The following is a 22,667-nucleotide window of genomic DNA, read 5'->3' on the forward strand; positions in this document are numbered from 1 at the left end:
AGATTGGAGTAGGAACCTGCCTGGTCCCCATTCCAGGAAACAACTCTTTACCCTCAACCTGGGGTCAACCCAGAGGGTGAGGAGGCCATGTGACCCTTAACCTGCCCCCTCAAAAAAAAAGCACACATGGGAAGACAGCATCATAGGACTTGCTTGGATTGAGCCTCCCTATGCTTCTGGCCCACAGCCAACCCCTAGTGGAGCCCCTGTCCCCAGACTGGATCCCAGGGACACTTGGCTGATTGGCTCTATGTCTAGTCTTCACCATGGCGCTCCCTCCCTCCTGGGGGCTGCCCCCTACTCCCATGGGAAAAGATGTTGCAGGTGTTTAGGTCAGGAAGGCAGGATACAGGCCATGAAAGAGGTTGGGAAACCCTTTCAAATATGTTCTGAGAGCCTGACCAGCTGCTCTTGGATTTGGGCTTTTGGACCCAGAGCCACAAAGGGCCTGGGTCAGAGGCCACAACCCAGTGAGGAAGCAGTTGTGTTCCCAGTGCTGTCCCCTCCCCTGACCATCTGCCTGGGGCTCCCCTGCCTGCTCTTCACTCCAGCTTTTCTCCTGGGCTGCTGGCTCACAGGCAAGGTAGGAGCATCCCAGCCCAGTTCCCAAGGTCTGGGAGTTCTTCCTCTGGAAAGCAGGAGCCACGCTAAGCCACAGCTGGGGGTTGGGGTTGGCAGAAGGCCATGGAGTGGTCTGATTTGCGTGGGCGTGGGGCTTGGGACAGCCCTGTCCAGTCTTTACCGAGAAAGCCTTTGTCTCTCTTCTGGGCCTGACCCTGGCCCCAGCCCCAGTGTACGCTGGCCATATGCACATAGGTCTGCGTCCGTGTGGGACCTCTCTCATATGGACATGGGTGTCTCCAGCCACCATGCTAGTATTATATTGGGAAGTTTAGTGCTCACTGCAGGGGTGTTTTCCTGCTCTGTGAAATACAGCCTGGCCAATGGTGGTGGCTGGGATCGGCTGCGGGATGTTTTAATTCCTAATTTAGACTGTTTATGTGCTGGGCTGGAGTCTCCGCCTGCCCCTCTCAGTCCTCCCTCCTCCCTGTGCTTCCAGCTGCCTGGTGGGTGCAGGGTCCTCTGAGGGATGGCAGGGTGGAATAGGGGTGTTGAGGAAGAGCCTGGTCCCTGACCCTCCCCCTAGCCAGCCTCAGACATCTTTGCCAGCCCTGCAGGGGCCCCAGGGCACCACCCACCCCCAGGTTCTACCACAGAGCCCTCTTTGTGAAGAACAGCCCCCTCCCCACACCCTCCAGGCCTCTCTGGGATAGGGATCCGAGGTCATGTTGTGGCCAGGCTATCCTGCCAGCTCGGCTGCCTGGGTGGAGCCATGGGGTGGGAGCAGAATCTGGCAGATACTGGACGGGTCCAGCTGTCGCCTGGGGATACAGAAACGGAAACAGGCTGCAGGGAGCCCCCTCACTGACTGCCACTCTCAGCCCCTTCATCAGCCCTAATGACCACCTGAGGATTGATGTTGCCCATTTGGTTTTAATTAGGAAATATATTCTGCAAGGACTAATCTGAGGGGGGCCAGAGCTGGCTTCCTGGTTGTCATGCCAACTGAATTGGTCAGTGTTCACCCCCCATCCCCCACCCGCCCGTGTGCCTCCTCACTCCCTGTCCTTTATAGAAGAGTTTTCCTCGGTTAGCAGAGCTGTGCCCAGCCACCTAAGCTTATGGGAGGCTGCAGGGAGAAGACAGGGGCCACTACAAGCAGGAGGACCCTCCATGATACCAAGGCATGGGTCTTGACCACCTGCCTCCCCTATATATATATGTGTGTATGTGTATGTGTTTTGTTTCATCTGTGGCCAAGGTTTGTAGCTTGTTTAGAGGACGCACAGGACCTGAGTCTAGAGAGACCCCATCTGGGGACCATAACACTGCCTAGTATCATGGTTCAAGTGTCCCTAACCCTGACCCTGAAGAGACAGAGGCATGGAGGCATGGAATGAGAGGTACTGCTAAGGGGCTGGGTGGTCCCTGCTTCCAGCTCAGGCATCTACACTGGAGCACCCACAGGCCCCACAGACCCACCCAGGGTAGAGGCTCTGCCCATCACACCTCCTCTCTCACGTCTTCACCCCCACAAGGCCCTCCTCTATATAGGCCAGGCTTATATTCCCTCTCTTGGTGCTCCACTCTGGAATCCCCCTGCCCTGTGGTATGCCCCCAGTATCTTGTTTTTATCCTTATACAACCTAGAATCTTTCTCTTAGAGGGTTCTTAGCCTCTATGAGGTGGGAGACTTGGGCTGGTGGGAGGCTGGGGCTGGTGGGAGGGGCCCCAGGCCCAAGGACAAGACCATTTAAATGGGAAGGGGCCTGGTAAGCCTCACAGTTCACCTACTTACTGAAGACTTGTGTACATAGAGCCAGAGAGTACAGAAGCCTAGTGACAAACCCTTCCCATCCTTCAACAGATACAGCATGGAAGTTTCTGGAAATAAAACCTGAATCTTGAAGAAGGCAGGGAGTTGGATGTGCTGGGCTGAGTGTCTGTTGTAAGCCCTTCCTTCCTAGTCCAACCTCTCCCAGCCTGTGAGACCCCTCACCCCAGGAACCTGCGACCTGTCATCTGTGCTCACTTTGACTGTCTTGAACCTTAGGGCTGTGACCCCCAGCTCTATAGCTGCTGGTCACCTTGGTCCACCCTTTCTCTTTTAGGCCAATCTTACTCAAAGGTAGAACAGAGTATGAGGTGGTCCCCCAAGTCCCACACCTGGATCCTAGTTATGACCTCCCTTCATTCACACTGAGCTTGTCAGGAGGTGGTAGGGATGGTCCACACCTGTAGGAGTTTCACAGACTATGTGGGCCCTAGGCACAAGTAGTCAGGGGGCCAGGTGCCATGAGGTGCCTGGAGGCAGCGGAGATGGGGAGAACATGCTGATTTTTAGTCATTGGCCAGGCTCCCTTGGCTCACCTGTCTCAGGTCCTGCATCCTCTCATATTTGCTTACTGGCGGGTCTCCTCTCAATACAGTTGCACGAGGTGTCACTGGAGATCATGCTGGAGTGGACAGGGCTGTCTTGATGTTGAGACATGAGTGAGAGGGGCTATATGCCTCTACCCAGGCTGGGTCTGGGATCTCCCTCATTCATCTTGCCTAGTGGAGCCTGGAGCTGCATACAGAGCTGGGATGGTTACCCTAGCCTTATGAGACTCTGTCTCAGGCTGTCCTTTCAGCTTTCATTCCACCAGATTGGCCCCTGCACTGGGACCTGGTACACCTCTGTCAGTGGAGTCCTACAGGACATGCCTGCAGTGTATGCTCAGTGGGCAGCATCAGCTCCTATTTGCGGAGTAGGGGGATCCCTAATACGTGGGAACAGCAGGTAACCCTTGAGCCTGCATTCCACACACTGCTGGCTCCTCACGGGAGCCTGGGGATTCCCTAATTAAGTGATTTATTATTAAAGCGGCCGTCTTCCTTGGAGCCTGCTTCCTGCTGCCTCGGGGACAGACAGGCAGGCGTCCCACATGGGGGCTGTGCCAGTGGGCGGCATGCAGCTTGATGCCCTGTTTAGAATTGCTCAGTTTGTATAGATCACCAGCAACCCTGATGGGTGTTCATGTCCCCCTGGGGTCATGTTGGAGCCCAGCAGATGTATGTGAGACTCTAACAGCTTAGTTCCTGAGGTCAGACAGAGACCAAAGTCAGCCTGGCCTGCCCTGAGGTGACTTGTTCAATCATAGGCCAGACCCCAGAGATATCCTGTGAACGGAACATCATAGTAGGTGGTTAATACTCGAAGGTCTTAGGACCCTGTCAGAATGAGGGCCTCTGAGTGGCTGGGGTTGAGGTTGTGATCATTTATCCTGATAATGTTTAAAAGTGGGAAATTTTAAAATTCTGATTGACTAATTCATTTTAAAACACCAATAAGTAATATCATGTTTTAACACATTCTTTTGTGAAAAAATGGCCTGTATTTTCCAAACACAAAGATTCAGTGGGAGAAGGAACATTGTTTGTTAATCTTTGGGATCTCAGCCATCCTGCCTGGTGAGGAACCATGACCTGTAGAGCAGGCCAAGGATGGTGGAGGGAGTTGTCCTGTCAGACCCTAGGCAGACAATGAGAAATTTTTTCTGGGCTTTTTGTAGCATGTTTTCTTGTGAGAGATCCTGGCATCTAGGACTAGGGCCCATGATCATTCAGGATGTCAGTAACGTCTCTGCCTCAATGTGCTGGTTTCAGGTTGGCTGGGTCACCTGGGCTCAGAGGCCAGCATCATGCTGAGGGCTGAGTACAGCCTTTGTTAGGTACTAGACCCTAAGGTGCATATGCTAACTGAAAAGCCAAGGAGACTTGAGTAACACTCTCCCACAGTCAAGTGTAAATTGAGCTCATTCTCCAATTCACAAGGCCACCCTCCACCCTCACCCCCACCCCCTACCCCCACCACATTGGTTCCCAGTAAGGGAGACAGCATCAGGATTTCCCAGCAGTGGGGAGCCAGAGCCACAGGGCTGGCCAGCCTGGAGGGTCTGGAAGCTGGGATGAGGCCAACCTGAGAGGAGAAAGAGATGGGCTTGTTAGCTCCAGAAGGGAAAACCCTACTCTACACAAGCCTGGCCCGACCCCCACCTCTCCTGACAGGGACAACAATCACCTTCTGAAACACCACACAGCACCTTCTAGAACACTTGGAGGCAGTGCAGCTTGCCACACTGGGGAGGGGAGAGGCGCCCCATTGTTAGTTTTAAAAAAATGACTCAGACAATTCGCAGAGCTTCCTTTTCCTGCCAGTTTCCAAGAATCCCGCTCTGACATAATGGATCGAGTTATTAGGGGATTGATTGAGATACAGGCAGCTGGAGGGAAGCCAGGCCCAGCAAATCAGCATAGTACTGGCCAGGAGACTCCCTGGGGCCCAAGTCTGCGGTCAGCAGGCTGGTGGGTGGGCAGGAGGCCAGTCGGAGGTACTCAGCCTGGCCAGTTGTTCCTGGTGGCCATAGGGGAGCATAATTCTAGCAGGGTGGTCAGCCCCTGCATTGGGGGCCTGCTGTGGAGTGTGTGTGTTACGTGTGTATGTGTTTCCCCCCCAGACATGCCTCCTGTAGGTGGAGCCCTACTGTGAGATTTATTTAGACCAAGGCTTAACTATGTTTGTGTCCATGGCCCCCACGCAGTATGAGGCCCTATTGTGTATAGGCCCTCTAGATGTCCACCTCCCTCTGTGGGAAGAAGCAGGGGGTACCCTAAGTAGGCCCAGGAGGCTCTTTGTACCCCAGTAAATCTGTTTATGGGTTTGTACCATGAAGCCCTAGTGTGGGGCTCCCCACTGCTCCCACCATGTGGTTGTGTCTAGAGGTGTTGTCCCCAGTGGGCCTTGAGGCTCCCTCCCTTCACTTCTTGCTGTGTCTTGTCCCACATCTGCTTGCTTATCACCTGTTTGTCCTTCACTGTCCCCTGCACCCAACTTGATGAAGGCCAGCCCCTGTCTGCTCACTCTCAGCTCCATGGACCTACAGCATGTTGCTGACATGCAGTAGGTACTCTGTGATGCACTTTACTGCTCAGTGATAGGCTCAGTGACAGGTAGAGCAACAGAGAAGCTCCAAGTTCCTTCCCAGGAAAGACTTCCTGAGGTAGAAACAGAAACAGAAAGAGAGGTGGGTATTACAGGCAGCAAGTGTGCTGGGGCTGAACTCAGAGGTCAAGTCAGCTGGGTATAGTGGCTGACAACCTATGTCAAGTTGACCATGGCCTGCCATTCCTCCTACCAGCCCCCCTCCGAGCGACCACTCCAGGGTTCTACTGGCTCTGCCTGACCCCATGGCCCAAGGCCACAACATTTCCAGGCCAAGGTGAGATTGGTCTCTGGGGTCAGGAGGCAGGCTGAGCCTAGCCCATTCCTCTCCCTCTCCTGTCACGTGCATGGACCACGTAAGGCTCCACACACAGTGCTTCCCACTTCTCTGCAAATTGGCTGGCATAATGGCTCAGCTGGGTTCTGGACTTAAAGAATTTCAACCCATTAAACACAAATACCATGCGGTTTGAAATATTTGTGCTGGACCCACCCTGACTGTTCTTGTGAGCGAGATGCTGCATGGAGTTCTAATTAGTGCCTGACAGGGAGCCTCTGTCAGCTGAGGGTGCGTGCATAGGGTGCAGCTTTGATGTTTCTGTGTTGTCCTACCCTGCCCATGAGTCCAGGTATCCCTTGGTCCAGAAAAGTTGGGCTAGATCTAGGAGGACCTGTCCCTATAAGGTAAGGCAGACCCATATACTCTGAGCACAGGGCTCTGTATGACCCAGTTCTCTTGGGCAGTGAGCAGGGAGTAGCTGACGGGAGTCTTGGGTCAGACTGGCCCAATTCTCAGTGAGTTGGCAGGTAACATGCCCTGAGCCTCAGTTTATCCACCAGGACAGTTGCAGTTCTGGGAGCAGCAAGTGAGAGCCACCTTAGCTAGGGTGTGGCATGGTCTACTTGTATCTGTTATCAGCTAACCCCCTTCCCCACCCACCCACCCACCTACCCACCTGCCCACCTTGGTGAAGCCTTCACTACCTGTCATCTAGCCATTGCAGCTGTGCTGTGACAAAGCTTAAATAAAAATGACAGGTGGCCATTGTGTCATGACCCTGGAAGCTGCAGGTCTAGGTCAAAGGTGTTCCATTCTGTGGTGGTGTCTGCTATGTGTGTCCTCATGAGGTCATACCCCTGTGTGTGCCCTGATCTCTTCCCATAAGAACCCCAGTCACATTAGAAGGTGGGACTTTTGCAGGTTGTGTTATCTGATCTGTGTTTATTAGATGAGGTTGTGAGGCAAGGGTCTCCAGAGTGATTCATGGGCAAGACCTCTGCTATGTGTGGACACACAGTGGTCAGTTACCCACTTCCTAGAACCTGCCCCATGCAGTATCCTAATCCCAGTTTCCAACCTCCAATTGAGAGATAAGCTCTGGCTCACTGCTCTATGACCAAGGCCAGCAGACTCTATTCATCCCATTCTGCCTGATGCCGGTGACTGCCTGGATGATGTGACTCGTCCATAGCATGTTTTCCATCTGCTACTGGGTCACACCTGAAACATGTACCTGGGGGATCCTGAAACACCTGAGGGCTATCCTGACCCAACTGACTCATCACCTACACAGTGGCCTCACAAGGCAGGAAAAGCAGGACCTGCAGTTCTAAACTTTTAGGCAGAGCCTCTGAGGACATAGTTTGTAATTGTCAGGCTGGGGCTGCAACCCAGGCAGCAGGGTGTGTGGCCTTGGGGGATGGAGCAGCAACCTCCGGAAACCAAGGTCCAGTGAGCTTTACTTTGAAATAAGACTTTCTTGGGGGTCTGAGCCATCTTTTTTAAATGTTGCTGCTATTAATAACATGACTGCTGGTGGAAGAGGACAGGGCCAAGGCTAAGGCTGCCTGAGTGGCCTTTGGAGTGTAGGCAAAGCACTGTGGGGATGTAGCCAGTCCCTGTGTGGACGAAGGAGGCTGCCCAAGGCTCCAGGCCTCCAGTAGCCAAATCCTGCTGAAGGCAGAACTTCCCCAAGGGCCAGAAAAGAGGCGCCTAGGTATGACAAAAATGGGAGACCTTGCCCAACTTTAAGACTCCAAGTTTCCTTGTGTCCATTGGGAGATGGGGACTATCCAGCAAGCAGCCATAGTTAAGGCAGAAGAATGAGGGTTATATCACCCAGCTGTGAAGCAGGTCTGGTAGGTATAAAAGGTGAGGGGCTCCAGAGGTTTTTGGGTTTTTTGGTTTGGTTTGGTTTGGTTTGGTTTTTGATCTTTTTTTGAGACAGTCTCCCTGTAGCTCCTTGGACTCACTTAGGAGACCAAGCTGGCCTCGATCTCACAGAGATCCACCTGCCTCTGCTTCCTAGGTGCTGGGATTAAAGGTGTGCACCACCATGCCCAGTTTGGCTCCAGAGGTTATGGGGTTTTCAGGGCCATGCATTGGCCAGGAGGCCTAAGGCGTGGGGGTAGGACCTGACCAGGGTCTAGTAGCTTGTGTCCAGCGTTTCCCAGCAGCCAACCAAGCTTGAGGTTCCTCAGGAGGGCAAGGGCCAAACTCACTACCAGTCACCCAGGACTTGTTCTGGAAGGTTCTAGATGCTATCCACTTGAGTGGGGGCCTCCATTGGGACTTGGGCTCTAAATAGGCTGGCCAGAGCCTCAGTAAGCTCTCAGTAACCTAGCAGCTCAGGAGGCCCTGCCCCATTATAGGACCTGGGGTGACCAGGAGTGAGATGGGGATACCAGACACAGGAAGCTCTTGAGCCTGGCAGACCAGCACTGTGAACCTGGAAGCTGCTCGCCACCCTACCCAGGAAGTACAGTCACTAAAGCACTGCACCCCCATCCCCCTGTGCTTCCAGGGTTGCAGAGAGGGATGTTGGAACAGGGTGGGAGTGGGGGATGAAGAATAGGCTTGGGGTCCAGGGCCAGACAAAACAGTATGTCCCTGATGGTGTGGGAGCTGGAAACTAGAGAAGGGTTTCTGCCAGGCTGGGAGAGCAGGCTGGTGGGTACTGCTGTGAGGTCTCCCTTTTTAATAAACACCTAGTTGCCAGGCAACACTGGTAGGGAAGGCTGGGTTTTGAAGAGATGGATAGTGGGGGCAAGGACCCAGGGACACAGCCAGCTGCAGCAGGGCTCCCGGATTCCTGTGGATGCAGGCAGGCAGTCATGATATGAGGTGCCCTACCTATTCCCTCTCCTCATGTGCCCATGTGTCAAGGAGCCCCACTCTCAGGTATGCACAGTGCAAGTCCATACATAGGATGCTGCAGGCAGGTCACAGGTACAAGCTGGGTTTTCACATGAAGGTGGAGACCATGGGGCCAGGTTCCTGCCCCTAATCAGCACAGTGGGAATCAGCACAGTGAGCCCCTATCCTTATGGCCCACCTACCCAGCCTCTCTGAGGCTCAGACAAAGCCTCTTGACCCTCAGAGAGGACAGAAGAGCACCTGTGTGCTGAGCGGGTGGTGGGATGTGGGGGGAGGGGCTGTGCAGAAGGAGCCTTGCTCACTGGAGTGTTGGGGCTCCTCTGTGCCACTGTGTGAAGCTAGATGAAGTGGCAGGGGTGCAGGACTGAGGCAGAAACCTGGACAGGGTAGGTGGTGGCATCAAGGGACAGAGCTGAAGACTAGAGAGAAACATTGTGATCCTTCCCTACCTCCTAGCTAAACCACTTGGGTCTCCTCTCAGCTCCCAGACCTAGATTCCTTGGCCCCCTGTAGGGCCCTAGCAGTTAGCCCTGGGTCCCATAGAAGGGCTATGACCCAGACCCTTCAGACCAGGCCTGAACTCCATTGCCCAGCCATGGAGAACAGACATAACCCATCCAGATAGACTCACTACAGTTCTGCAGAAAGGAGCCAAACCTCAATGGAGCAGGACAGGGAGGAGTAGCAACAGGCCATGTTCCCATGGAAGGAGCATCCAGTCCCCTGGGGTCGCTAATTTGGGCTTCAAGCAGCTGTGCAGCAAAGCCCAGGCAGTTATTTCTGGCCCAGAGAATTCCAGAAGAGCAGGCTCCTGTGGGCCAGTAGTCCTCATCCCCAGGGATCACCTGGCTCTGTTCTTTATGCTCACCCCCCTCCCCATCCTTGCTTCCAAGGACCCATAGAGTGGGGTGGGGTGTGCAGAATACTTTGGGGGACCCAGCTGGTCAGAGGCAAGACCAGACCCTCTCACCTTCTGTACCTGGGACAAAGCTGATGGCAGTATGTGGGGTGGGAGACAGGTCCAGGAGCAGCTCCCAGGGGCCATCAGCAGAGCTGGTGCTCTTGGGGATCAACCAAGAGAGTCTAGGAAATGTGGGAAACAGACTAGGGCCGGCTCCCCTTCCAGGAACGACTCCCATGGTGCTTGTTGGGGTTGTAGGCTGCCACCAAGTGACTGACGGGAGTCTGGGTGAAGCTTCTCCGCCTACTCAGCCTGCCTTCCTGCAGGCACAGGGACTGGAGGGGTGGGATCTGGCTCTTTTCCACTCAATTATCCCTTGAAAAGATCCCGATCAAGCTCTTTATTAAGAGCTAAGCAGAGACATTAGCGCATTTTCTAATTAGCATGGCTTTAAAAACTGCACAATTAGAGCCATTGCCATGTGCTCAGCCAGGCTCCACAGTGTCAGTCCCCAAGGATAGGGGGACTTGGCCTGGAAAGACCTGAGGACCTACCCTCCTTTTAAAAAGCTTCAAAAGGTGCGTACATACAAGTGCCCTTGTCATACGTGTGGGGTGTACACAGCACACTGGAATAGACATCTGGTGTCCAAATCTGGTTCTGGGTGTCCCCTGTCCCCCCAGCTGGCCCTGCTGGGATAGAGTAGAGGGGCGACCCCACCCTGCCCCTGTAACAGGTGAGTACACACCTAAGCCAGGGAAAGAACAATGTACTGCCTGGGGTAGGATGGTTTACCATATATTGCTCAGGCCATGGGGGCAAAGGGGAGGGAAAAGGGGAGCAGCAACCCTGGTTGCTACTAGCCAAGAGGCTAGGAAAGCAGAGAGCTCCGTGGGGGCACAAAGAGAAGCTGAAGATGAGATAGAATGTTCTGGAGCTGGGGACATTCTTGGAGTGACCTGTCTTCCTGAGGTGGGGAGTGGCTCCCATACCCTGACTTCAGGGGGAGGCATTCTTCACACAGCCCCCCCCGCCCCGCCCTTGCTCCCTGTGTGACCCCTAGTGGAGCAGGCAGCTGGAGAACAAACAGCTCCATGTTTGGTCGGCTCCCCTCACTCCCCACCTCCCAGCCCCAGCCCCAGCCTAGCCCAGCCCAGCCCAGTCACTGTGAGTCATGCAGGCCTAGGCCCAGGCTCTCAGGCCACATTCCCTTGGCCAAACCATGGGGGCAGGGGATGGAGGGCAAAAGTGTCTTCTAGAGTAGGAGGTTGGAGCAGGAAGCAGGTTGGCTGGGCCTGAGGGAAGGGTGGCTCCAGGTGAGGATGGAACTGGCCATCCCATAGCCCAAGAAGATACTGAGCCCTGGACAGAGGTGGTAGACTGGCACAATCACCCCAATGGCTCCCTTCAGCCTGTCTCCTGGGCAAACCCTGAGCCTCATGGATCCTATGCCACCTTCCTGTAACTGCCACAGGTGACAACTGACATTGCTGAGCCCTGAGCCAGGCTCTGCCTGATAAGCACCTGATGGAGGGGCTCAGCCTTAGGGTTCCTCAGCAGACAAGCATGCTTGTTTCAGCTCCTGGATGCCTTGCAACCTCCTGGGCTGATGGAAATAGGGCTGAAAGATCCAGATCCATGTGACCGTGGATAGCTGCTACGGTCCCCACAACTGGGCCCTATGGTCACTCATTGGGACAGATATGCATACAGTGCTTAGGGAGTCATTTCTGGGAAGTTCCAGGTCAGAAAAGCTGGCCAGGTACAGGGTCTGATAAGAGAATTATGGGGAAGAAGTGCACTGTGTCCTTCAAAGCTGGGGAGGGGGTGCGATTTGGGAAGGAAGTTGCCACCCAGGCTGGTGCTCCTTGTGTGTGGGTGTCACTGATAAACCCAACAGGGCTTACCTTGTCTCTATCCCCTCCCTCCCCGCCTTTCTTCCCAAATCCCAAGCACAAATGGAATCCTCAACATGTACCCTCCTCTCTTAAGCCCCACAGTGCAATGCAGGAGTTGGGGGTTGAGTAGGGATCCCATGGCTGATGGAAACCCCTTTGCAGTGAAGCTTGACTGGGGATCCCTCTGCCTCCACCCTAATTGGGTCAGGGCGGGTCCTCCTCACCTTGTTACCAGTTTGTTGTCATGGTAACAGCCTCAGGGGAAGAAGAGAAACTTCCTTCAATCAGCATATCCTGCAGTGTTAAGTGCCTCACTGCCCTGAGGTCTCACAGAAGACCAGGACAAATAGCCACAAGGCCACCCAGCTCTGGGAAATCCTGGGCACTAACCTGTGAGAAGGCTTTGGGATTTCCATCACCTTCTGGGAAGGAACAAGGCATGCAGACCCAGTACTCTGGGAGCTGTCTTTGCTCTGGGCCTTCAGATACCCAGGTCAGGATGGCAGTGCCAGGCTGGGTGATATGACCACGCCCAGACACAGCCACCTGTGCATTTCAAGCTCCCTCAGGGAACGGAGTTGCAGGCCCCACCTAGTTGGCCTGTGAGGCAGTTAGGATATCTGGGCTAGCTTGAGGGCTCCTGAGGCTGTAGTAGTCTGTTTCATTCTCGCTGTCTCAGCCACACCAGTCTCTCCTGCCCGTCTCAAGGGAACCATTCCAAGTTGTGGGTGAAGAAACCTGTGGAGGTGGCAGAGCCTACTTAGTCCCTCCAAGAGGACATCTACCTTATCCAGTTGAGTCAGTCTGTGTTTTCTCCTTGTATGTTCAACCTGACTGCAGCCCACCTGTTTTAGAAGCAGCTCAGATGGATGAGGTTAGTGGTCATGGTAGGAACTGGAACAGAGCTGCTGGGGCCTTCCAGAGGAATGTTTTGGGGTCACAATGAACAGTGAGTGATGGCACTGTATGGTGCCCAAGTACGTGAGGCTGGGGATAGGGCCTAAGGCTTTGAGGAGTAGGAAGTACTGGGGGCTAGTCCCTGGAGTTGAAAGATAGCCCAAGGAGGGAGGAGATTGGGGTGCTTGAGCCCCTAGCATTGGAGACCTTGACAGGATGAGGGTACACAGCAAGTCATGCATGTACATGTATGGCCTAGTATGTGCCATCTTCCAATGAGTAGCTCCTATTTTCCTTCTGGAGACCCTAAGTTCTGTAGACACCTTGCCACAGGCATGTCCATTGTCAGAGTGAGCAATGGTTACCTCAGTCCATCAGCTGGTCAGGGAGCCTATAGGATCATGTTCACCCCATGTTTGCCTGGGCTGTACCTATTCTCTTGGACCCTGCTAGCTACAAGGAGGATGCCGGCAGGAACAGATGGAACATTGGCTTCCACAGAGCATAGGCAAGTCCACAGGCTTCCTACATCTGCTGCCTCCCACTATGTGTGACCGCTGCCCACTCCAAGAAGACTTGGAATGCTCTAAGAGTGGGGTCTGTCTCAGACCCTTCAAGGCTGCCAGAGCTCCAGGACCAGAAGACCTACCTGGAGTAGAGGCAGTAAGGGGGACCTATGGAGGTTGCTAAGCATAGAACAGGAGCCATGGGCCCCTCATTCCATCTCAGTGTGAGAATAATCAGGCCCACTTCTGAGTCAGTTGGGTCAACTAGGCCAGCAACTCAAGATGAGTATACTTCAGCATCCTGTCATAGCTGCTGTTCTGTTTCTGAAGGTGGGTGTGGGCCCCAGTCTTAGGGGCCCAGCACACCTTACCCAGGTTCAGGTCCCAGCCCAGGCTGCACATTTCACAATCAGCCCTTCATTGTGCTCAGCATGAGCTCATGGGAAGAGCCATCTGCTGGCCTCTATTTTCTGACCCACCTTATAAGTAGTGGCAGCAAGTGACATCATCAGGTACCTACTGCTGTGTGTGAGTGCTGTGAAAAGAACTTGGAGGGCATGTGGCTTAGAAGGTATCTTTTTGTGAGAGTCAAGGGGCCTGTCTGCCCCAGGAGGAAGTTGTATGGCAGATGGCAAAGAGAAGGCCCTACCTGGGTCTGCCTAGGGACCAGATTACCAACTCTCATACCAAACAGTGCTTAAAGTGAAGGAGCAAAAAGGACCTGATTAGGTGGGTGGTGGGGGTGGCTGAAGTATGCGGTCACTTAAGTGGCATTTAGTGTCTTTGCAGCACTGTTCAGCCTTCAGCCCCAACCATGGCCACCTGTCTGGGAGGAAGCCCAGCTTCCCATCAGCACTTGCCTGTTCCTTGCAGTGTCTAGTCTGCTGTCTCTATGAACCCTCTTCTAGCTGCTCCAGAATTGTGTGTGGCACCATGTCCCCCAGTCTTTCACAATGACACAGTGTCCAGGGTTACCCATACTGGTGTGTTTTGTGGATACTCATAGTCCAGGAGCCCTTTCATGCCTAGTATGTTTTGGGGGTTCTTGCTGGACTGTCCACCTGCTAGGGTGAGGGAAGCGACTGTGTTTCTGTTGTCATGGCAACCTTGGGAGATAGGTCACCTGTGTGATAAGAAGGGCTGAAGGCCTTTGGACTCCTAGTCTGGGCTCTGGGCAGTCAGGAGCCTTAGCTGCTCTAGGCCAGACTGAGGACTCTTCTAATGCCAGCAGCTGCCCAGAACCCAAGTGTTGCAGAGCTGGGGAGTCCCTAGGGCTAGGTATTTATAGCACACTGGCCATCGAAGTCTGGGCTTCCTGTTTCCCCACTTCCACGAGTAGACACACAGTACCTGGATCTCCAGTGCAGAAAGTCAAAAGATGTGATTATGGTAAAGTAAGAGAACTGGAAACCAATTGACTCTGCTTCTTCCCCACCCTTCTGTCTCCTACCTTGTACTTTCCCCACATGTTCATGGGCATGCATGTGGAGAACACATCCTTGAGGGACAGTTTTGCATTGTGACAAATTCCATTGATGGGGCTATGTGCCTTACACAACTCTCTGCTCCCACATCCTCTAGCCCCCTGCCCTTCACCTCATGCTGTTGTGCCCTAATTAAGATGGTGCCATGGCTTAGAGCAGCAACACCGCCCACCATGTACATGTCAAGTCACGTGCATCTGCTGAAAATTCTACCATTTTAACTTTTCTCCAACATGGTGAACTCTGATGCTTGGGCCAACACTTTTGGGCCTTCCTGACCACTGTGGGTATACAGATTACAGGGTAACTGGTCTGCCCTGGTCCCAGTGTAGAGAAGAGAGGGGCCACAAGGATGGAGGCCCAAGAAAGACTATGCTGGGGGAATTGGGCTGCTTCTTGGCGTTCCCTTGCTACCTACTGGGTACCAGGGGCTGCAACCACCTGACTCTGGTGGGTTATTTGATGGAGGACCTGAAGCTATTATTCTCCTTCCTGTGGAGGCAGCCAGCTCCCGTGAGGTACATGAGGACTCTTCACACCCTCACGTCCTCACTGGGCTAGGCTGTCGCCTCTGCAGGACCGTCTTTTGTCACGAATAAACGTGTCTTTCTTCTTGAACAAATTGGAAAAGTAAGGTTGAGTGCTCCTGAGAATGCCGGGGGGGGGGCGTATTAGGGAGCATGCAGTAGCGAACATGGTGTGTGGGCTCCAGGCTGCAGAGTGGTAAGAGGGACAGCCCCAGACCTCCAGGGCAGAGAAGGCTTTGTACAACCAGGAGTCCCTGTAGAGGGAAGCCCAGATCCCCAAAGCAGGCAGCATGGGACCTTGGGACCATGGGACCTTGAATGTGGAGCTGACTGCTTGGCCTTGGGCTTTCTTCCTGCTGTGGGCCCTGTACCCCTCCATCCCTTCATCCCTCCCACCTGGCTTCTCGCATGCAAGCCAAGCTGTTCTGGATCTGGCCTAATGGAGCTTAGCTAACTGTGCAGATTGCTCTGGGGGCTGGCAGGCGGGGCTAGGGCAGCTCAGCTAATCCTCTGATCTTATGTACTGCCCAGCAGGGAGCTCTGCCTGGGATCCTGAGGCCTTGTCCTGCTTAGAGGCCAGTTTGGCCATAGAGGCCAGGCATCAGCCACACCTGGAGATTCCTGACCTTCACCCCAGCTAGTGTGACCACACTTTCCATTGGTGTGAGAATATGGGACTCTGGGATCTTGATCACATTACTGGGTCAGGTACCCCAGTACCCCTGTCCTGCCCTTCTGTGGTTGTATCCTGTCCCCCTGCAGACTGACCCTTGTGGTGGGTGATATACAGGAACCTTGCACAGGAACTGAGTCTGTGTCAGGAAGATTGAGGCCCTGCTAGTGCTGTACCAAACAAAGGGTCTACGTAAATCAAAGTGTTGCAACAGATGGGGAAACTGAGGCCCAGAGGTGTGGGGCAGGTGTAGTAGAGTCAGGGCAGGTTCTCTTGTCCCCAACTCCAGTCCGGACTGACTCATTGAGGTGGGGTGAGGGAGTCCCACTCCAGGGACTAAGCCATCAGGCCTGTGCCAACCTGTGTGTTAATACTGAGGTCTGGGGCTTCAGGACCACGTTGGGCCATACCATCCTGTATTACATGATTCCCCCCTAAGGGGCCATAGAGCATCTGGGACTCTAGCCCATGGGGAGCTGACAAACTGTTAGCCATGCAAACAGCAGGAGATCCTTGCCTGCCAGGCCTTGGTGAGGTCACAGAAGTGACAGTGGCCACTCCACACCCAGCAGGGCTTAGGGTTAGGTGTGGCCTTAACTCCCTGCACACACAGCTAGCGTCTTGCAGTTTCCTTACCTATTCTGGAATAAAGGATCATTGCAGTCATCACCTTTCTCATTATAAGGTCATATTTAGCGTGTCTTCCTCCTGGGTCCCTCTGAGTGGGGAGGGGAAGATCATGAAGTGTTTGTAGGAGAGATGTTCCACTCCAGTGAGGGCAGCAGGGGGTCTTCCTGTGCTTGTGTTCCTTCCCCATCCAGCTGGCCCAGCCCCATTCTCATCCTGAATGGGCCCCAGGTGGGACAGCTGCTTCAGCACCATGGACAGCGACCACCACCCGTGCCTTCCATCCCGTGTCCTCGTCATCCTAGTTCACATGGGGCTGTGTTTGGCGGTTTTATTTGGGGTATATTGGAGCCAGAACCCCTGGAGAGCACACATCTATGGCCTGAGGACCCCTCTATGGGTTTTGTCATGGGCCAGATTGGTTGACCATACAGGCGGAAAAGGGGAGGAGGCCTTGCTATGGGGTGGACTGTGTTTCCAAATCCCCTAGGGAAGCTACATCCACAGCAGGAAACCAGAAGGGGCCTAGAAAAGGCCTCTTTCCATGTTCTGAAGTCCCTATGGCAGGACCTTCCATTTGCTGGATGCTAGCTGGAGTCCTGGCCCCATATTGTTGTGCAGAGTAGGAAGGCAGCTGAGTCCCTCCAAAATGCATAGGCTGTGATAGATGGTCAGAGGAACAATGGGGCCATGAGGAGCTTGGAGTGGGGGCCAACAGGATGGGTACTAGATTTGAGGATCCCCCATTCATAGGTCCCAGCTATTCAGGAGGTCTCCTGAGACCCCTTGGTCAGCCTCTCTCTTAGCCTGTTTCCTAATTCTTTGCTGCTTGCCAACCTTCAGAGCTGGATGGATCCTTAACATTTAAGAGAACCTCTGGGAAGGACCAGCATAGCCCATCTGGCTGAACCCAGGCCCACATCCCCATGTGGCCATATCCACTGATTGTTCCACCCTCAGTGGCCAGGTCCTGGGCTGTACCAGTACCACCTCCTGTCCACATATCCTGGTTTGCTCTGACACCCCCCCCACCCCCTGTGGACATTGACTGTAATTTATAAAAGTTGGTTCAAAGCCTACAGGAATTTTAATTAAACCCAGAAAATCTATCGGTTGTAATTAAGCCTCCAGAAGTCATCCAGCGCCACATGATGTGATCCATTGGCACTGCCTGTCCTTAGCTGCCCACAGATACATGAGGTATGTCCTTGCTGTTGTAGGAGACTTAAAAGATTCTCTCCCACCAGGTGTGGTGGCACACGCCTTAAATCCCAGCACTTGGGAGGCAGAGGCAGGCAGATCTTTGTGAGTTTAAGGCCAGCCTGGTCTACATAGTGAGTTCCAGGATAGCTGGGGCTACAAGGAGACCCTGTCTCAAAAAGACAGAAAAAAAATTCTCTCCTTAGGCAAGACCCAGGCCTGTACCTGGCACAGACCACACCTTAACTTTGAATACTATCTAGTCCCCTAGTAAATTGGGGGCCCAGGCAAGCCCCTTGCACTCCCCTGCACTCTCAAGATGCCCATGTCTTCCACTTCTACTGACCTGGAGCTTGGACTCAGGGTCTGGACCAGGGACCAGAGGTAGTAGTTCCTCAGTCAGGAATGCCACATAAGGCTTGTTTATAAGTCTTAACAGTAGCTATGTGAGAGCATAACAGCTGGAGGCCCGAAGGTACACAGTAGACTTGGCTCTAAGGGTTCTAGGGAAACACCAGGCAAACCAGCAGGAGAGTACACCGCTCTTTGGCCTTTCTGAGGGAATCTGAGAGTGGATGAACATGGACCCAGCCCAGGGGAAACAAGTCAATAGACAAAGAAATCAAGAGGCAGTCTTCAGTTTTGGGCAGGCTTCTAGTCCTGGGTCCTAGAGTCTGAGTCAGTAGGGATAGCCAAGGTGAGCTAGAAAGCCTTCCTACACCAATACAGTGTCTGCTGGGAAGGGGATGGGGCAGAGAGGGCAGAGTAGCAGGGTCCAGTACCACCAAGGAAGGGACAGTCTTCCCATCCCCTTTTGGTGGTAGGCAGGGTATGACACTAGGTAGGCTCAGGGACCAGTCCAGCGTGGGAACAACTGTCTTAGTCTGGACCATACACCCCACTGGCCTATCTGACAAAGGGCTTCTCTACCCCCAGCTTTGTGCTCCCCAAGCCTGCTTTGTTTAACCCAGAGCAGTACCTCCTCCACTTTGGAAATTACAGTCTACCACTGACCCGCATGAGGACACACACATCTACTGTCCCTCCACCAGAGATGCTAACTGTAGCAGTTTAGAGCCCTGGAAGAAGGCAGAGCAGCTTCCTGGGCCTAGAGGTTAAAGTGTCTTGGGACATGGTGAGACCAGGCTAGACTTATCACCTCTTGTCTGTTCAGAGTGGTGTCGCGAATGAACTTTGCAGAGCTGGGCACTAGTGGGTGTGTGAGGTGTGCAGGATCCACTTGAAGCCATAGTCTCCTATCCTGGCTGGGTGTGAACAGATACAGGGGTGGAGACTCTACAGTCTTGTGGCCCAGGAGCACTATGCTGCCTGTCAGAGGCAGGCTGGAGCTGTACTAGCAGGAGGCTGATTTCTGTTTTCCGCAGCCCCATTATAGCAGAGATGCTTGTTACTGCTGAACCCATTAAGTGTAATTATGACACTCTCAGTAGGAGCATATAATTACATTTGGTGGCTCAGAGCCATGGTGCATGGTGCTTCTGTGGGCTGGGGGCCTTGGGAAAGAGAGGGGTCAGGGTCAGGACGGTAAGGTGGACATTCACAAGGGTGGTCCAACCCTTCCCTGCCCTGTTCCAGGGCAGGCCCTGTGGGCAGGGGGCAACATAGCCCTCTCCCTTGTAAGGAGTCTTCCGGGTTCATCCTGTCCTGTCCCTGTCCCTTTCCAACAGGCTGCTCTGGCTTGTGCCATTTCTGTGGATTGTGGCCACAACCCTTGGCAGGCCACACCAACCCCAGCCTATGTCTCCACACTGTGGACTGATAGCTCTGCTGTTTGGGTTGTGCTGGGTAGGCTTCTGTGCTACTGTCTTCATGGGTACTTCATTGAGCAGACAACCCAGCCAGGCTTAGAAGCAAGTGACCCACTCAAGGTCACCTATCAGGAGATGAGAACCCAGAGCCTGACCCTGCTGATAATGGACACTCCACACTCCATACCCATCATTCTTTCTTGGTAACCCTCAGTTTGGGACAAGAAGAAGTTACATATGGAAAGCCACCCTAGTACTGGACAGGCCAGCAAGTAGTATGTGTCAGGGTGGGATAAGGATTTCTGGTATGAGAATACCAGGAGGGATACCTCTGCCTAATGTAGTTCCCAGCCTCTGTGTCCTCCCATCTGCACTCAAGCACACTGTGGCTAGGACCTTTGCTTATAGCCATTGTATAGCTTGACCCCCCACTAAGGCTGCCGGGCTCCTAGTGTGTCTGAGATGTCCCCACTTGGGCTTCATATGTGATACCATTGGTTCACTACAGCGTTTCCAGGGCCATCTGGAGTATGTGAGGACGGCCCCAGGGGCAGCAGCTACCTTCCTTGGAGAACTCCAGACTCTGGAGAGCCTGTATAGGGGCCAGCATGGTGCCACAGCATCACCTAGTGGTCTCATTATGAATTGCCAGGCATTTTGTCTCCAGCACCACTGACCAGGTGGGAGAGGGAGGCCTTGGGAGGTGGCAAAGTGGGGTTGTCCGTTGCACATGGCCCTTAACACACAGCGTGCAGGTGGTTTGAGCACGTCAGTATGCTGGTCATCATGCTGAACTGTGTGACACTCGGCATGTTCCGGCCCTGTGAGGACGTAGAGTGCCGTTCAGAGCGCTGCAGCATCCTGGAGGTGGGCAGTACAGACCGTGAAGAGGACAGGGAGGGCTCCAGGGACACCCTGATACCAAGTTCCGACCCCCCTTTCCCTCCAGGCCTTTGACGACTTCATCTTCGCCTTCTTCGCGGTGGAGATGGTTATCAAGATGGTGGCTCTGGGGCTGTTTGGGCAGAAGTGCTACCTGGGTGACACCTGGAACAGGCTGGACTTCTTCATTGTCATGGCTGGGTATGCATCCTCAGCTTGCTGTGCTTGAGAGTCCTGGGACTGGTGGCAGGGCTACAACTCCTGGAAAGCTACTGGAAGATCAGGGTGGGGGAGAGAAGGGAGGCTGGGGTTGAGACAAGTAACTTTCAATGGGTGGGATGTACATGAAAGGCTTCTATAGGGCAGTGGATAATGATAATGGGAAACACGATAAACAGTGGCCTGTGAGTTATTCTCAGGGACCTTGGGTTACTATGATTTTGGTGGCCATGGCCTCCTCTAGGAGGAGCTAGGCTCCGTGGCACTTCCCCTTTCTGAGCATCCCTGCCTCTTAGCATGATGGAGTATTCTCTGGACGGACACAATGTGAGCCTCTCTGCCATCCGCACAGTGCGTGTGCTGCGCCCCCTCCGTGCCATCAACCGGGTACCCAGTAAGTGTCATGCCTACCCTAAGAGACCGGCCTGTATGTACTACTGGCCCTGCTGCTTACCAAATCCCCAGAGGACTTGATCTTTCTAGAGAGATCTGGGCTGGGTGTTTTGGGATTCCCAGTACTGATAGTCAGGGGCTACTGTGAATTTCAACTTCTTCATTTGCATAGCATCTGGGGTGAGGCTGGGGGCTGAGAAGGTCCCCAGTGGCATCAATAACTGTCTGTGAAGCCTAAGGCTGTGGAAGCATGTGTGAGTGACTGGGGTTTTCCTGGGGATTCTGCAGCCCACTGATGTTCCTCCCATACAAAGCATCTGAGCACAGGGGCTCTGGAGTGAAGAGGGACCCACTGTGCTCCAACTGCACATGGAGGGACGCTGGCAGGAAGTTAGATACATATTTGGGTTGTGATCTGTCTAGACACCAGCCATATGCCTACATCTAGGGACAGTTTGGGGGTTTCCTCAGTGGCTGGATTCAGATGTTCAGTTTTGAGGTAGGGGTACAACACCCTTGGAGCTGTGTAAGGTACACATACACATCCTTGAGCAAGTGTAGTTCAGGGACCCACAAGGTAATCATACCACCTTTCCAGTTGCCTAATATGGACCTTGTGCCTCAGCACCCAGCCTTCCACCTGCCTCCATGGCCCTAACTTCTAGGTTCAGAGAGGATTCAAATGCCTTGTGATTTGGGGCAAGTTACCAAACCTTTCTGAACCCATTTCCCACCATAACATGGAGTACAGTATATATTCCCCCAAGGACAGCACTGGATTTGATGTGAAGGGACAAATATGTAGCTCTGGAGGCTCTTCCTGGCACCCTCTGTATGCTCAGTCTACCCAGAAGAACCTGTGGCCCCTCCATCTTGGCCTACCTATTGGAGCAGAGATGCAGCCTAGCTCAGCTCCTGACCATGTCGTTTGCTATTCGGTAAAATGTCCAAGATAACTGTTGAAGACTTCCCAGACAGGACCATATCTCATAGCAGCTCCAGAACATCTTCAGGACAGCATTCTACTGTAGCCTGTCTTAGGTCTAGTCTGACCCCTGAATCACACGATCCTTGAGTTTGTTGCTGTCTGCCCTCTGTGAGACTCTTTATGTCCATTTGAGATGTTGATGACCCTCCCAGCTTTGACCCACTTGTAACCTGATGACCTTTCTGCTATGGCCACTCCTTTCTGGGCTCCTCGAGACCCTGACACCATTTCCTTCTCAGTCCTGTGGCCCAGTGTTCTGCCTGCAACCTAGGCTGGCCCTTGTATAGGTCTTAAACTTTGTTCTTCTGAGGTCTGAGAGGGGCAGGCCCAGAATGAGGTGAGAGACCCTTGGGCCTCTATTGACCCACTTCCTAAATTTGTTCAAGTTCATGTACCATCTGGGATAAAACTTCAAAACTGCTTCAGGACACAGCACTTGCCCCTGCCTTCCCTATAACAGAGTCCTAGACCTCTGCTCCAGCACCAGGAATAAAGAAGCCCCACTCCCATAGTGGAGCCCCCAGGCAGTCCAGAGCTCAGGGTCTCCAAGGCAACTGCACTGGTCCCCTGGTCATCTGAGGCGCTGGAGATGCTACATGGTAAGGTAGAGCAGGGATAGGCTTTCCCTGACTTTCTGGGCCTGCATCCTGGCTCCCTTCTAGGGGTCCAATAGGCCTTACCTGTCCCTGACCTCAGCATACAGGTAACCTTGATAAGAATTTGTGAGTGGTGGGCAGGGCTTACAGAGGGACTGGGCCCCCTAGGATTCTCTAGTTGAATTTGGCTGCGCTGAGTACCAGCCCTGCCTCCCACAGGCATGCGCATCCTGGTCACTCTGCTGCTAGACACACTGCCCATGCTCGGGAACGTCCTTCTACTCTGCTTCTTTGTCTTCTTCATCTTTGGTATTGTTGGTGTCCAGCTCTGGGCTGGCCTGCTGCGGAACCGCTGCTTCCTGGACAGCACCTTTGTCAGGTGTGTAGGCCCTGTCCCCTGATGTA

General features: G+C 53.6%; 1 protein-coding gene across 1 annotated transcript in view; it reads left to right on the forward strand.

The window, feature by feature from the left end:
- Positions 1 to 22,667, forward strand: part of Cacna1h (calcium voltage-gated channel subunit alpha1 H) — a 59,671-nt gene that overhangs the window by 16,122 nt on the left and 20,882 nt on the right. Inside the window, exons 2-5 of the mRNA XM_008856259.2 lie at positions 19,933 to 20,051; positions 20,134 to 20,267; positions 20,582 to 20,679; positions 22,482 to 22,641. Coding sequence (XP_008854481.2) covers positions 19,933 to 20,051; positions 20,134 to 20,267; positions 20,582 to 20,679; positions 22,482 to 22,641 — 511 coding nt within the window. The remainder of the gene's footprint in view (positions 1 to 19,932; positions 20,052 to 20,133; positions 20,268 to 20,581; positions 20,680 to 22,481; positions 22,642 to 22,667) is intronic.

This window comes from Nannospalax galili, unplaced genomic scaffold, assembly GCF_000622305.1.
Source record: "Nannospalax galili isolate Female #2095 unplaced genomic scaffold, S.galili_v1.0 scaffold668, whole genome shotgun sequence".
NCBI lineage: Eukaryota > Metazoa > Chordata > Mammalia > Rodentia > Spalacidae > Nannospalax > Nannospalax galili.